This window comes from Aythya marila (assembly GCF_965140915.1).
Source record: "Aythya marila genome assembly, chromosome: 8".
Classification (NCBI taxonomy): domain Eukaryota; kingdom Metazoa; phylum Chordata; class Aves; order Anseriformes; family Anatidae; genus Aythya; species Aythya marila.
Window position 1 is genome coordinate 32,488,287 of NC_139049.1, and position 15,002 is coordinate 32,503,288.

At 35.4% G+C, this 15,002-nt stretch overlaps 1 protein-coding gene across 2 annotated transcripts in view; it reads left to right on the forward strand.

Moving 5' to 3' along the window:
• TNNI3K (TNNI3 interacting kinase) overlaps positions 1 to 15,002 on the forward strand; it is a 58,884-nt gene that overhangs the window by 1,903 nt on the left and 41,979 nt on the right. For both annotated transcript variants that reach the window (XM_082765960.1, XM_082765961.1), the window contains exons 3-12: positions 1,345 to 1,430; positions 2,971 to 3,068; positions 4,371 to 4,481; positions 8,385 to 8,483; positions 9,557 to 9,695; positions 9,974 to 10,118; positions 10,210 to 10,314; positions 10,936 to 11,030; positions 11,677 to 11,826; positions 14,290 to 14,376. In XM_082765960.1, the coding sequence (XP_082622086.1) occupies positions 1,345 to 1,430; positions 2,971 to 3,068; positions 4,371 to 4,481; positions 8,385 to 8,483; positions 9,557 to 9,695; positions 9,974 to 10,118; positions 10,210 to 10,314; positions 10,936 to 11,030; positions 11,677 to 11,826; positions 14,290 to 14,376 (1,115 nt within the window). The remainder of the gene's footprint in view (positions 1 to 1,344; positions 1,431 to 2,970; positions 3,069 to 4,370; positions 4,482 to 8,384; positions 8,484 to 9,556; positions 9,696 to 9,973; positions 10,119 to 10,209; positions 10,315 to 10,935; positions 11,031 to 11,676; positions 11,827 to 14,289; positions 14,377 to 15,002) is intronic.

A 15,002-nucleotide genomic window follows, 5' to 3' on the forward strand; every position in this document is an offset into this window, starting at 1 on the left:
TTTATTATTATTATTATTAGCCAGGAACCAGACAGATTTCTAAAATATCTGTAATCCAAAACTGGCCTATTAAAAACAAAAAGAAAAAAAAAAAAAAAAGTTTTCTACAGTAGCAGTGGTTATTTTCTGAAAACTTCTTTTCTCTGAAGTATCAGAAAAAATAAGTGATTCCCCCCTCCCTCCTCCCCAGTAAGTTTTATTTATTAAAAGAAGTTAGGACTAAGAAACAGGATAGCTGTTAGAAGATAAGTAGAAGATGCTAATTTGCCTGACTGAAATCAAATAAGTAGCTATTAAAATCCCTGCCATGAAAGATTTGGAAGGTAAATAAAACAAATTTTTCAAAGCCCAGCAGAGGAAAGAAATGTCATTAGCCCCACTTTACATTGAGGGAATATATACACGTCAATGGGTAAATTGTTTGGGGGGGAGGGGAGAGGGGAGCGCAGGGAAGCACAGCTGCAATAGTGAAAAGTAAATTTATAAAAGTCAATCTACAAGTAGCATGGCACCTGTCATTTCTTGTATAAAAGTTGCCCCTGTCCTATTCCTATATCTCAGAGTTAGTAAAGCAATGATTTACTAAGAAGACCACCCTAAAAATAAAAAGTGAGAATTTCATTTCTCTAAAACATGCAATTGTGTCCTCCGAAAGGAATTAGGAGGAGACCTAGAATTCCTAAACTTCCACTGAGGTATGCAGATTCCCAGACAAACCTACTACTTGGTTCTCCTAATTGCTGATGCTTGAGCATGTCTGAAAATACCAAATGTTCCCAAAACAAATACCCCTTCTCTTGCCCCAGTATTTCTGATTCAGAGGAAGGACTGGATTTGGATGAAACCAGACCTTAAATGCTGGTAATTCATGTACAGTAGTAATCTGGGGATTCTGACAGCTCCATTCAATGCTATCAGAAATGAAAAGCCTATGTATGATTCTTAATAATGTTACAGCTACATGTGTAAGATTTAAAGGAGTGTATGTGCTTCTGTAGTTCTTTCATATAAATATTTAAATATAAATATTTAATGATTTTATTGTGTTTCTGAGATATCTTTTGGAGAACATAGACTTACTTCCTGAAAAGCTTTTTATTTTTTATTTTTTATTGTTCAGAAAACAATCAAAGTTAGCCACTAACTTAATTTACTGAAAGATATTTCTGGACTACTGACTTGATATCAGTAAAGTATTTCTATATTTACAGAGTGCAAACTGGGTCTAAATTCAGCACTGTGTCTCCACAAAATTCCACTGAGATTTCCCTTTAAATGTTTTCCAAACAAAAGAAACTATGCTAAAAGATGAAAACAGTAATCTGTAAAAATCTTTTTCTTCAGCTCTGATGAAGCATTCTGCAAAGTCAATTTAAATTACCGCACAGAAAATGGCCTTTCTCTTCTTCATTTATGTTGCATATGTGGGGGTATGTATCTGAAATATGTTTATTAAGCATCTTATTTACCTGGTTATTATTTGTTCTATCTAATAACTGTCAGGAAGATTTTATCTTCAGTCAGTTTCCTTCTTTGTGTTGTCATTGCTGACACTTGGATAAGCATCCACAAGTATTGGAACACTATTTGCCAAGCTGGTTGAATCAAGTTACACCAAACCTTGTTGTAACTGATTCTTCAGTCCAAGAGAAGTTGTGATTGATAGTGTGGCATATTTTATTACAAATGTTCAATTATTTCAAAATTACTTACTATATTCTTTAGTTAATCCATCCATATTCATCAGGTAGTATTTTCTACAATTATGTATTCTGTAAATGACATAGATTTCAGGTTAGAGAGCTAGTTTTAATTTTTTTTTTTTTTTTTGCAATACATAACACATTTATTTATTTTTTATATGTGTTTTTATACAACATATAGCCATTTTTCTAGTAAAATGTATATATATGTATTTTATATCAAAGTGATAAAAAGAATAACTCAAACGCTCTGTTGAAAAATATCAGCTGATAGAATTTTTGCAGATAACAAATCAGGGTATGCAAGAAAAGAATGCATGATGTCTTCTGGCATGTTCACAAATGCACGTTAAGTGTGTAATTTAATTAAGTGTGTAAATCTAACCCACATTGTTCCTTTGTTATCCACCTAGTGAGCCATTAGTTCATGAAAAATTTTGCACTTTTTACATTTGCTGGGACAAGCAAAGAGAATTTTACCCTAAAATTTCAGCTCCACAAAATATGTACTAATAATATGCATAAATTATTTGCTCAATCTTAGTTAGATGTTATCATCAAGGAGGACTGGATCCTGCACTGTTGAACACCAAGTGGATCTTTACTCTTAATTTTAGAGAGTACAAGATCATATCTAAAGATGACATCAGTACTTGGTAACATTAGAGTAACTGGTGGGAATGATGAGAGGAAGTTTAAGAAAACATACACTATTAATTAATTAGCTAGAGTATGTGAGCATTTAGTTATTACAGCTGACATTGTCCTTAAATATAGTCATGATTATTCAGAAGGAAAAACATTTTTTGAGATCATCACTGCATCAGAAAAGTAGGAATAAAGCTACTTTCTCAAGCTGGTATTCATTATCATCCATCAGAAGTATCATTGTTATAATAATACTGTGTACAGAGGGAGACCAAAGCTTCTCTTCTGAAAGGATGTAGAGTTATGCGTCCGAGAAAACAGAGCTTCTGGAAGCATCTGTTAATTAATGGAATTCTTTGTAGCATAGTCTGGATGTTAAAAGAGAATTCTGTTTCTTTAGAAGCTCAACTTTCCTTAACCAATTCTTATTGAAGTATGAACAGTAAGCCACTTCACGGCCAGGTCCCAGTGTGTAAGGAGATGGTGCTTAATTCAATTTTAAGGGTGCAAAATTTTTATTACCTATTTCTCTTTGCTTTCAAACTCACACTGATGTTTCTTACTTCCACCTGCATGTTTTTTCTGTAAATAATTTTGATTTCCGATTTTTATTCTAAAGGTAACAAATCACATATTAGAACTCTTATGCTAAAAGGACTGCGTCCATCCAGACTAACAAGAAATGGATTTACCGCTCTGCACTTGGCAGCTTACAAGGTAAACTATTTTGAATAGAAGGTAAACTACTTCAAATAGAACTGATGAAAAGCAATCAGAATTGAGCAGTTTGAGATGTCTGAACTCTCAAGTTGAACTCTTTAATTGCTACTTCTAGTGAAAATATCAATTTCACATTTCCAATGAACAGGAAAATAACCTATACAGAGCACATGTACAGGAAATCAGCATTTATTTTTGCACTGTCATCCATGGGGATATGATGTTGCTTTAGAAATATTGATTAAATTATGCAATGCATCTCAGGATAGCGGATTACTATTTTTAACACTATAGCTATTAATAGAAATAATCTCAAAGGACTCTATTTTACAATTTCTCTGGTTTTTGCTTCTTTTTTGTTGTTCTTCCTCAAGTTTCATGTGCCAATGTAATACTAATTTTCTTCACCATTATATTCATCTGTTAAGACTCAACAATACCAGTAGCAAGGAACAGAGCAAAGACTGCCTTTTTCAAAAGGGTTGTTATGATTCTTATTATGCAGATGGAGCATCTTGGAAAATTAATCCATCTACAGACTAGCTCCAGATCTACAAAAGCATTTAGCTTTTTAGAGCAAACTAAGATCAAATTTAGGAGTTTATATTCTAGACTACGTTGTTCAATCCTTATACTTATAACTTATAACATGCAACCTGTGTCTAAAACTATTTGATAGGAAAAGGGATATGAACTTTTTGCTGTCCATTATTATCAAAAATAAATTCCTAATAATTCCTGGAAATAGGAAAACCACTTTAGTATGAACAAATATTATACTTCCAAAGGCATATTTTAACTGCTGTTTCTCTGGCATTGATTCATTCTTGGCCTGAACTCATTTAGTGATTATTTCTGGGAGAAAGAGAGCAATAAGTTTGGAGCTTTTAGCCTCTCTTTTGTCCTTACATTGTGTACACTTCTCCTTTGCAAACAGTGAATATAAATTGGAGAAGTCTCTTCTCTGGGCTGGATGATGATGGAAGATAGATCCCTAAGAAGTAAAAATTATGATAGCTCTGTTTGGTTCAGTTAGAACAAGTAATAGTGAGAAAAATGGTGTGGCTTCTCCTATTAATTCTACCACCAGACCAATCATTTTAATTCTCTGTGCTTAATTTCACTGTTTTTAAAGGAGAAATTATTAACTAAATGTGTTAATGTTTTCTCAAGCATGACTTTATCACTATTATTTGATAGTTCCCATTGCTGTTGTTATACCTGGAAGAATGTGTTTGATATTGTGAATATGTTTGATACTTGAGTCCAGAAATGATGTTTTACATGCATACCTTTTAGGACAATGCAGAACTAGTAACAGCACTGCTGCATGGTGGAGCTGATATTCAGCAAGTTGGATATGGAGCCTTGACAGCCCTTCATATTGCCACAATAGCTGGTCATCATGAGGTATGTTTCTACTCCTGTGTACAGGAAATGATATGAGTGAGTGCCAATATTAGGAAGTCATTTTGTTTGAGATTGATACTATTCAAAACAAAACTCAGAATTGGTTTAGTATAGCTAATTTATTTATTTATTTATTTTTGTACATTTTGGGGAAAAACATATCTGTATATTGATTTTTACATTGAACATATATGCCCAAAGGGCCTAGATCTGTTTGTACATCTCTTACTTTAATAAAAATATCTTTAAAGTCTTGGCAATAAACAACATTGCTTTAAATATCAGAAGCATTAACCAATAGATACATGATGAAACATTGTCATTCATACGTGTCAGAATTCCTGAACCTGGATATGGGCTGAGGCTTAGAAGTGCTGTCCCTCTGAGTGTGAAAGAAGCACAATAAAAGAGGTTTATTTCCTCTGCTAGGTCTCACAGGCTCTGCTCCACATCTCTGACATTTTTACTTCGAAAGGGGAGAGGCATTCTCAGTTTAGAGCTGTTTTGGCTTAGTACAGAGAAAACTATTATCAGGGTAAGTCATTTGTAGCATGAATCTCAGACACCCGTACTGGTAAGTCGCCTGTCAGTTGGAGACTCCCATCTCCATTGTTGTCCCAAGAAGCCTTTCTCTTGGGGAGTACAGGAATGAAGAGAGGGATGAGATTCCCGGAATACCTATAATCAGGCCCTTTCCTTTCTAGACATGTTGTCAGTCATGAAACTGTTTTCTTTTCATTTACCACCTCAGTTCAGTCATTTTTTACGTCTCACTTCTGTCACCCTGGCAACAGCTCACTCAGTGTAATTTATTATTTTTTTAACCTTGTGAAGTACCGAGTGTGCAAAATTACTTTGGTAATGAAGGGTTTATTACTCTAAACATATGCATGAATGTGGGTATTTTAATTTTTATCTTCTTTGGGTCCTTTAAGCAAACAAAGATTTTGTCATCTGTTTGGTAAATTTTGACTTTTATGGAGTGCTAGACTAATTCAACAAGAGAGAAACATCAGATTTCTTTGAAGAGAGATAAGCAAGAAATGCAAGAAAAAAGTAATTAACTATGAAGAAGGAAATATAGGTGATAATAATAACCAGCTTTAAGCCGTGAATTTAGTATTATGTCGTAGACTTATAATTGCACTTCCAATATAGGAGTTCGGCTGGGTGACTGGAACAAAAAGTGGTTGTAGTTTTGAACGGAAAAGAACTTACACGTATGTGCATGGCAAGAAAGAATGTATGTTTTATGAACACACAAGTTACCACAGTTACTGAGATTACTGATATAAAGAAAGCCATCTCTTCTGCTACATTATCAGTCAGATTATACAGATGTACACACTGTTTATTACACATATGTAGCTATAAATAGTTAAATAATTTTATATAGAATGAAATGGAGATAAGACATTTCTTTTCAAACAAACAGTTTTGTTGGAGAAATGATAACTCTAGAAATTTTCTATACCGTCTGAAGAAATCTGCCAACATGTAAGTACCTGGTGTAAGAATGTACGAGGGTAGCCACTGAAGTTCAGCTGAGGAACCGTAATACTTCTTAATCTAGACCATTTAGATTTTCTTTCTTTGACTTACTGTCTCTGATTAGTCTGAAGAAACCTTGCGTTCTGTAGAGAGCCTGTGTTTATGATGAAAATTAAATGGAAAGAAGGTTAAGACAATTTACAGATGGACACCAAAGAATTCAATTAAAAAGCTGTCAGTCTTCAGTGTTTCAGTCAACAACTCTAACAGTGATCAGGGGACAAATCAATCTATAGCATCTGTTTGTCTGCAAGTGAGGAAGCATGTTAACAGGGCTGGCTAATAATTCATATTTTGAAGGTTAGAGTTTTGGGATGGAAGAACTAGGCTCCTCTGTATGCCTGTACACAACTGAAGCTGAGAATGGGAAAGGATGTGTGTTTACCTTGCAGCATTACATCCCTAACCTCACATGTGATGTCATTCCCTTCAAGTAGACATAAAGGTGTTTTTTTGTAATAATTTAATGGAACTCTTCCTAGTGTATCCTATTACTAAAATAGTTTAAAAAACACCATATCTATTTGTTTTGTGCAAGACATGATGGAGATGCTAACCAGAAACTTAACCCTTTAATGATCTTTTTAGTTTTTAATGGAGTGTTTATTTAGTATTTCCAATATGGACTTGTAACTAGGTAATGTTTTTTTTTAAGGAATTATATTTCACCTGGAGGATATATCTTATCATTAATGAAATTGTACTTTCTAATGGAGTTTCAAGACTTCAAATTATTCTATAGAATGTGTTACTAGTAAAAAGTTTGTTTAAAATAGTCTTTTTATCTCATAATATTTTCTGAATAGGAAGGGTTTCCTCCCCATACCCTGTACTTGTTAACTTAGTTTATTAATCAGCACAAGTTTAGTGCCTCGTTGTGTCCTAAAAGAGCTATTCATAACAAGTACCTTTTGTAGCTGAGTTTGTTGTTGTTGTTATTTGTTTGTTTTTAATTGCTGCCTCCCGTCATATTTGTAAAGCAGAGTCTTGTACTGAGATCTGCTAGTGCGATACCATGTGTCTAGTTTTGGCTAAACTCACTGTATGGGATTTTGATGCAAGCTGCAGGGAATGGACCTCACACAGAAAAAGTATTGTCAGTCATACGGAAAAAAAAATAAATTTAAATTGTGTAAAGGAATAATCCCTGGACACTAATATTGCGTAGTAACAGGTTTTAGTTCTCTGAGTACTTGAGAATGACATGGATTTAAAGGACCGGCCACATCGTTGCGTGTGTGAAATGGTTTGGTGGTCTCAGCTTAGATACAAGTTGACAGAAATGTGCATCACCATAGCTGGCATTAAATGACATAATCAATAGAAGTCTCAATGAGGACATGCAGGTATGATTATAAGCATATAAGCTGGCTATTGCCCCTTCTTTGTGATGAAGAAAAAGGAAGGAAAGGAAGGAAAGGAAGGAAAGGAAGGAAAGGAAGGAAGGAAGGAAGGAAAGAAGGAAGGAAGGAAGGAAGGAAGGAAGGAAGGAAGGAAGGAAGGAAGGAAGGAAGGAAGGAAGGAAGGAAGGAAGGAAGGAAGGAAGGAAGGAAAGAAAGAAAGAAAGAAAGAAAGAAAGAAAGAAAGAAAGAAAGAAAGAAAGAAAGAAAGAAAGAAAGAAAGAAAGAAAGAAAGAAAGAAAGAAAGAAAGAAAGAAAGAAAGAAAGAAAGAAAGAAAGAAAGAAAGAAAAAGAAAGAGAGAGAGAAAGATAGATTAGCAGCTTTTTAAGCTTCAATAAATAATTCAAGGCAGTTTCATTTCAGACTTCTATTTTGACAGTTATTCAGAAACCCAGTGTTTGATGATTAATAGCTGTTTATGACAACATTGGTCTCCTGAAAGTTGAAAAAGTGATAATTTGAAAGAAAATGCTTAAGGTTATATGTTGAAGCCAAAGGGCTATTATCTTCTAAAATACAAAGAAATCTTTACACAATGAGGGAATTATGCTTGAGGATTTACCTGCATGCATTTACATTTAAAAGGATCTTTCATTCTGTTTTATTTACTTCTGGAAACTCTGATATGTTTACTGCTCTTTGTTCATAATGGTTAAAAGAAAATTAAAGGACAGACTCGTTTCTGTGCCTTTGGCTTTGCCAATCAAGTTTTTTACTGGCAAACATCTTCAGGCTAATCTATAAAGCATCAGTGACATTCAGTGTTCAGATAAAGTACTGTAAATTAATCACTTTTACACTTTATACATAGTTCTTCACGTTTATATCTTGCTTGTTTAGGGCTTTTTGCTTCTTTTAAATTGGTGATGTAAGGATTAGAAATCTTGTTTTACTAGCTGACCTCATATATATAGTGCTTCTAACTGGAATTTTCTATCTGTTTCCTTCTAGGCTGTTGATATTCTTTTGCAGCATGGAGCTTATGTGAATGTTCAGGATGCAGTATTTTTCACCCCATTGCATATTGCTGCATATTATGGGCATGAACAGGTAACTAAGTGGAGCAATTTCTGAAAGTTGAGTGTTGGAATACTCCAGAAAACTTCAGGTTTATTGTTAGATATTTTTACTTTATCTTTAAGAGGGACCTACCATGAAAAGAGCTCATGTACTGAAGTCAATTCCTGGTTTGGTATCTTCCCTCTGGGTCTCTTGAAACAAATGATTATCTAGACAGCTCCATTAACCTATAACAGGCTTGGACCCATAGACACATTTAATTTGACTCTTATTCATCCCACATTTCAGAGATTTCATAAGGAATGTAATGTGAGTACACTATCTTAAGTCTCTCTAAGGAGGTGAATATCATTACCTACTAATAATTGAATGGCAATTCTATTGGTTTTCCTTAAAATTCACGAATTTAATTATGGACACTTTAAAGTTCATGGAAAAAAATATAAAGAGATGGATTTTTCATGAAGTATGGTGCGTATAACAAGTTCAAATGTGCTTGTTTCATTCACGCAGACCATGAACTTATTGAAACACTGTCTCAAAAACTGACCAAAGCTGACATCCAATCTTCTAATTCTCTTCTTTTACTGAAGTGTTGTTCATACATGGTTAATGTAGCAATCCATTCATTTGCCCTGAATAGTTCTCTTATGTCAAAAGTAATAATGGGTCTATTTTGGCTTATGTAAGTCATTCCCCATACCTTTCTTTGGCTAAAAGCATGTACTCTGGGCCATTTTCAAGCTACAAAAGATGAGCTCTAGGTAGAATGTATTTTTCATTTCAGTGACGTTACTCGGAGTGCATTGTAGAGTTATAGGAAAAGCTTTTGAAAGAACAGAGACTAGATTCACATGATTGAAAACGTTCCACTTCTGTGGTTGAATGTCAGCAAGGTGTGAACCATGGATATGTTCCTGAGATCCTTCTTTTCATATACATGCACCTCATCATCCAGTAACATTAAGAAGCTCCTTGTATGTTGGTCTGAAAGATTAGTTTCTTTATTTGCCATACACCACTTTGAAAAAATAATCACATCTGATTTTGTGAAAAGATTTATTTTCATATGATATTTTAATTAATCTTGATGAACTAATTAGGTAACTCATCTCTTGCTAAAATTTGGAGCTGATGTGAATGCAAGTGGAGAAGTTGGAGACAGACCTCTCCATTTAGCTTCTGCCAAAGGCTTTCTCAATATTACAAAGCTCTTGATGGAAGAGGGAAGCAAAGCTGATGGTAAGAAAAGATATTTTTAAAAATCATCTTTAACATGGTATTCTATAGATAATCAAGTCTTGAGTCTTGAATTTGAATTTAATTTCCTAACACTTATTTAGGAAAAATATAAAACAAAACAAAAACAAAACAAAACAAAAAAATATATAAAACAATATTTTAGTAGAAGATATTTTCATAATGTATATGCAATAGACATAAAGTATTATTGAATATTCTGAACAAGTTATGTTAAGTATAAAATATTTTGTTTGGTTTCTTTCTGGCTCAAATGACAGTGAATGCTCAGGACAACGAAGATCATGTTCCTCTGCACTTCTGCTGTCGATTTGGACACCATGAAATTGTAAAATTCTTACTCCAGAGCAGTTTTGAAGTTCAACCACATGTGGTTAATATCTATGGAGACACACCTTTACATCTGTGAGTCATGTGGAGAAGCTCTATTTTACATAGCTTGGACCTAATTAAAAAGTTGGCATTGTTAACAACTCTTTACTGACTTCATCTTCAGTGCTTGTTACAATGGAAAGTTTGAAGTTGTAAAGGAAATAATTCAGCTCTCAGGAACAGAAAGTCTCACTAAAGAAAATATATTCAGTGAAACAGCTTTCCACAGGTGAGATATTTAAAATACCATTGTCAATAGAATAGCATTTCTAGATGCATGCAATGCAACACCTGAAATAACAAGCATCTCACCAGCCAGGTGAAGAACAAAGTGAGCTCAACATGGATATTACGTTTATGTCTTGACATACAGGGGAGGACATGGATTAAGAGGTACAACCAGACTGTGATCAAGGAGCAAGGCAGGGAAGGAAATGTAGGAAGAGCATCAGGTCCACCAACATCTATATGAATAATAGTTCCTCTTTCTGTCCAGTTTGGAAGCTGACTGTAGTTCTTCCCAGAAACCTTCTGGGTTCTAGATATTCTAAACTAGAAATGAGGTGGTAGAACACAGTTTGGTTACAATGCTGTGAGACTGCAAAGTGTTATATAAGAGGACTTTGAAAAACTGATTTTATTAATTTATACAATAATAATTAGAATGCTCATGAAACAACAGACATGAACATATTTGCTTTGGTGGATTAATCATGCATTTGCATTTCTAAGGATCTTTTATTCTGTTATGCCATTTTTATCTCTTTGTAATTCTTTTTAAATCTTTAGCTACACAAAGTATTTGTCCTCTCATGGACTGTAGCATTCACTTTTTCTTTCATTTTTGCAGTGCTTGTACCTATGGAAAGAACATAGAACTTGTGAAATTTCTTCTTGACCAGAATGTTGTAAGCATAAATCACCAGGGAAGAGATGGACATACAGGTAACATCCTCATCTTTATTGTGTATTAGTGCATATACCAGCACCAAAAAAAATTGCCATACACACTCAGGATTTCCAAGGTAACTAACATGGTAATTCAATGATCAGCATCCAATTACCTCTCAGAGAGATCTGAATATTTTTAAAATATATTTTCAAACAGGCTTAAAAATGGTAAGAGTTCAGTGAGGATATGCCAGCTTGTATATGACTAGTAAAATGTGATGTAAAGTGATTCTCCCATAGTTAGACTTCTAAGCAGGTCTAAGAATTGGGCCAAAGTATTATTCTGCTAGGGATGGTGAATATAGGATGTAGTGTCTGAAGGGCTACATGCCTCCATGTCTCTACTACAGGCAAAGAAAAAAAAAAAAAAAAAAAAAAAAGGCTTCTTTGCTTCTACTTGTTTTTCCTCACATGCAAAGTTGTTAAATGTGATTTGTAGGTGGTAGAGTAAATGTTGACATTCTGTATAGCAGGCAATAGATTGGTTCTTGCAGCATTATTTTTCCATCTACTGCCTCAGGTTTTTGTTTCATAATATATTCCTTTATCAGGTAAATTAGTTTGTTCTTTATATGTGTTGCTGCAAGTCCTACTATAGTGTTTTGACAGTTATGCTTACCATGCTTCTCTGATGTTCTAGGATTACACTGTGCTTGCTATCATGGTCATATTCGTCTAGTACAGTTTTTACTGGATAATGGAGCTGATATGAATCTGGTAGCTTGTGATCCCAGCAGGTCCAGTGGAGAAAAGGATGAGCAGACGTGTTTGATGTGGGCTTATGAGAAAGGTATTTCAGTTTTCTGGTTTTCATTACAAAATTCATAGGAACAGTATAGACAGGAGATAAGAGCACAAAATAACCCTTCAGCCCTGTAGACTGAGCTCTCACCACCTGCTTTCTAATTCACGGCGTGAAGGGTTATAAAAACAAGCCCTTATTTTTATCTTCTCAGATATTCTGTTGAACATGAGTTTACTTCAACACAAAGTCAAGGACAGAAGTATTTATGTGCTGCTAAAACAGGAAACAGCCTGTTCAGAAAGGCTTCTGGGACATACATGAAGAGATTTAATTTTATTAATGAAGGAGGCATTAAAAGGAACAATACATCAGAGTTAGCAATCTTCAGTTCTTGCAAATATGGCTCAAAGCAGAGTATTCTCCATGGTTCCTGTTATACTGTTGATATGTCAGCTGCATGGTGTGTTGGGTATATGTGGCAAGGGATGGGTAGCAGGATGATCTGCAGGAGTGGCTTCTGTGAGAAGATACAAGGAGCTGCCCAGTGTCAGAAAAGAGCCATGTCTAGCCAGCTCCAAAAGGGACCCACTGCTGACAAGAGATGATCCAGTGAGCAATGCTGGTTGTGCCTCTGGGAGAGCAAAATAAAGAAAAGGTAAAATCTGCTGCACAACTGTAGTTAGAGAGGAGCAAGAAAAACACGAGATAAACAATCCCACAGACACCAAGGCCAGTGAAGAAGGACGGGAAGAGCTGCTCCAGGTGCCAGAGCAGAGGATCCTTTGCAGCCCATGGTGTTCCACAGCGGAGCAGATATCCACGCTGCAGCCCGTGGAGGAGCCCCACCGGTGGAGCAGGTGGATGTGGCCTGGAGGAGGCTGCGGCCCATAGAGAGCCCCCTCAGGAGCAGGCCCTGGGCCGGAGCTCAGGTCTGGGGGAGCTGCTGCCCACGGGGAAACGGGGCGGGAGCAGTTTGCTCCTGATGGATGGACCCCGTGTTACAGACCCATGCTGGGCCAGTTTATGAAGGAATCCCATCAGTGCTCAACAGCCATGTATTTATGCGGACTACACTGCAGTTTATTCTTCCTGGCATTGCCATGCTTATGGACTGTGAAAGGATATTTAAGTAGTCTCTTAATTGCTTTGGTGAAGAAGTTTCCATCTTTGGGCTAGCATTTATGTTAATTTAATCAATAACACTTCAAACATTTATCTCAAGCATCCTATGAGTTTGGATGTCTATAAAGGTGTTATCTGTAGAAACCTGTCCTTGAATTAATTTCCTGTGTTTTCGAGGAGTGTTCCTCTTGTTCCTCTTCTGACACTCTTTGGTGTGAGCTCATGTTCCTAGCAGCATTCTGAACCAGCAGAACATCTTTCCTGGAGAACATAGTTTCTAATAACAGGAGAGGGAAAAAAAAAAAAAGAAAAAAAAAAAAAATCTTAACTTACCTTTTCTGCTTTTTCACTGAGCAGGCAGGAAATTGCTCCAATTAAATGGAGCTGCAAGAGCTATTGAAATTAAAGAAAGCATTTGGTACATGATCATTTGGCATCATAACCTTATTCCAAAAGCATGAGGTCTTTTTCTTCTTGCCTGCTCTCGTATTTGTAATCAGCAATCAGGAACATTTCCTACCAGCTTGTGTGTATGAATAAGCAATGCTGAGCCCAACCCTTCACAGTGAGCACAAAACAAGAACTCCAAAATGCTGTTTTTTCTGTATGTTTCCTAGGGAATGGGGAAAAATACAAGTTATATTTGGAGGACTCTGGGACGTTCCCCCATCCTCCAAACCATTGCAGTACTATTTATTATGACAATGATTGTAATGAAGTAAAACAGTAGACTTTAAGGGCCTTTCAGAAACCTGATATTGGCAAAATATTTTGTACGAAAAATACTGTAGAAAAATATATAAACAAAGAAACAAATAAATAAATAAATGAAAAGAGAGCTTTGAAAGGCTTAGAAAGGATTTTTGAATATTACCTAGCAGAATTTTGTACATCAGATATCTGAGAGACTCAGCATATTGTGTGCACACAGACCTCTGGTTCTTTGCAAGAAGAATGACGAGTATAGCAAATGTCTACAGCAATATAGTGTAAACATTTTGTCCAGTTTGGGACACCATAACTGAAATATTTTCAGGCATTGGTTTCCCTTCTAAGGCTTCTTGAAGACTACAATCAACCTCTATCGATCAACCTCCATTTATATATTTCTGTAGCAGGTGTTGTTGTTTTTTTTTTCTATTGCCGTGTATCACATGTTAGTATTAGGTGAGCTCAAAATAACATGCTTACTTTTAGGTATTTTCCCAGTATTTCTGTAGTTTAAAATTATATTAAATTTTAGATTGGCATTGCTGCATCCTTGCTTACATGTTTTAGAGACACAGTTCTTTTTTTTTTTTCCTTAATCCCCTGATTTTATATAAATTGATTTTTAAAGTGACTGTTGAGTTTACCTACAAATCCTTATATTCCCTCTTTCTTTAGGTCATGATGCCATTGTGACCCTTCTGAAGCATTATAAACGACCTCAAGATGAATCACCATGTAATGAATATTCGCAGCCTGGGGGAGGTATGGTCTGAGAAATCCCTTTAATTGCTAAACAAACGGCCTGATCCAAAGACCACTGGGAGTCTTTGGGAGTGCTCCACCAATGCGAAGGAGCATTGGATCTATTCTGCATGGCACAAAGAAAACTAGTGTCATAAGAATCCCCATTTTCCACATGTCATATATCCCCTTTTTCTGTCAAAATTCTTCCTTTATCTGAAAATAGAGTTGTCGCTTTCTATTCCTTGCTAGGAAGAAAAGCTAAAAGCTGAGATGATCATTTCCCAGTAATCATTACTCATAGCTTTTAACATCCTTAATGCCTTGTTTAGCTATTCTCTTTTTGTTGTCTACCTCTGATGTTTATTTGATTCCTGGCATTCAGTATATTTCCATGCTCAGTCCCTTTCATATTTTTTAATATCTTTAGATACATAATTCACCCTTGGGAAGAATTAGTTACCCTTTCTTGCTACAAAATTACTCATTGGCATCTGTATGGCAAGTGGCAAGAAGAATATTAATTCAAGCAGATAGATAAAACATTTTACAGTGTTTTGAGAATGTTTCCTATGGAGAAGGTAAATATGTTATACACTGCAGCTTGTCCAGGTCATTGACTTCCTGTCATGTAAATAGGAAGAACC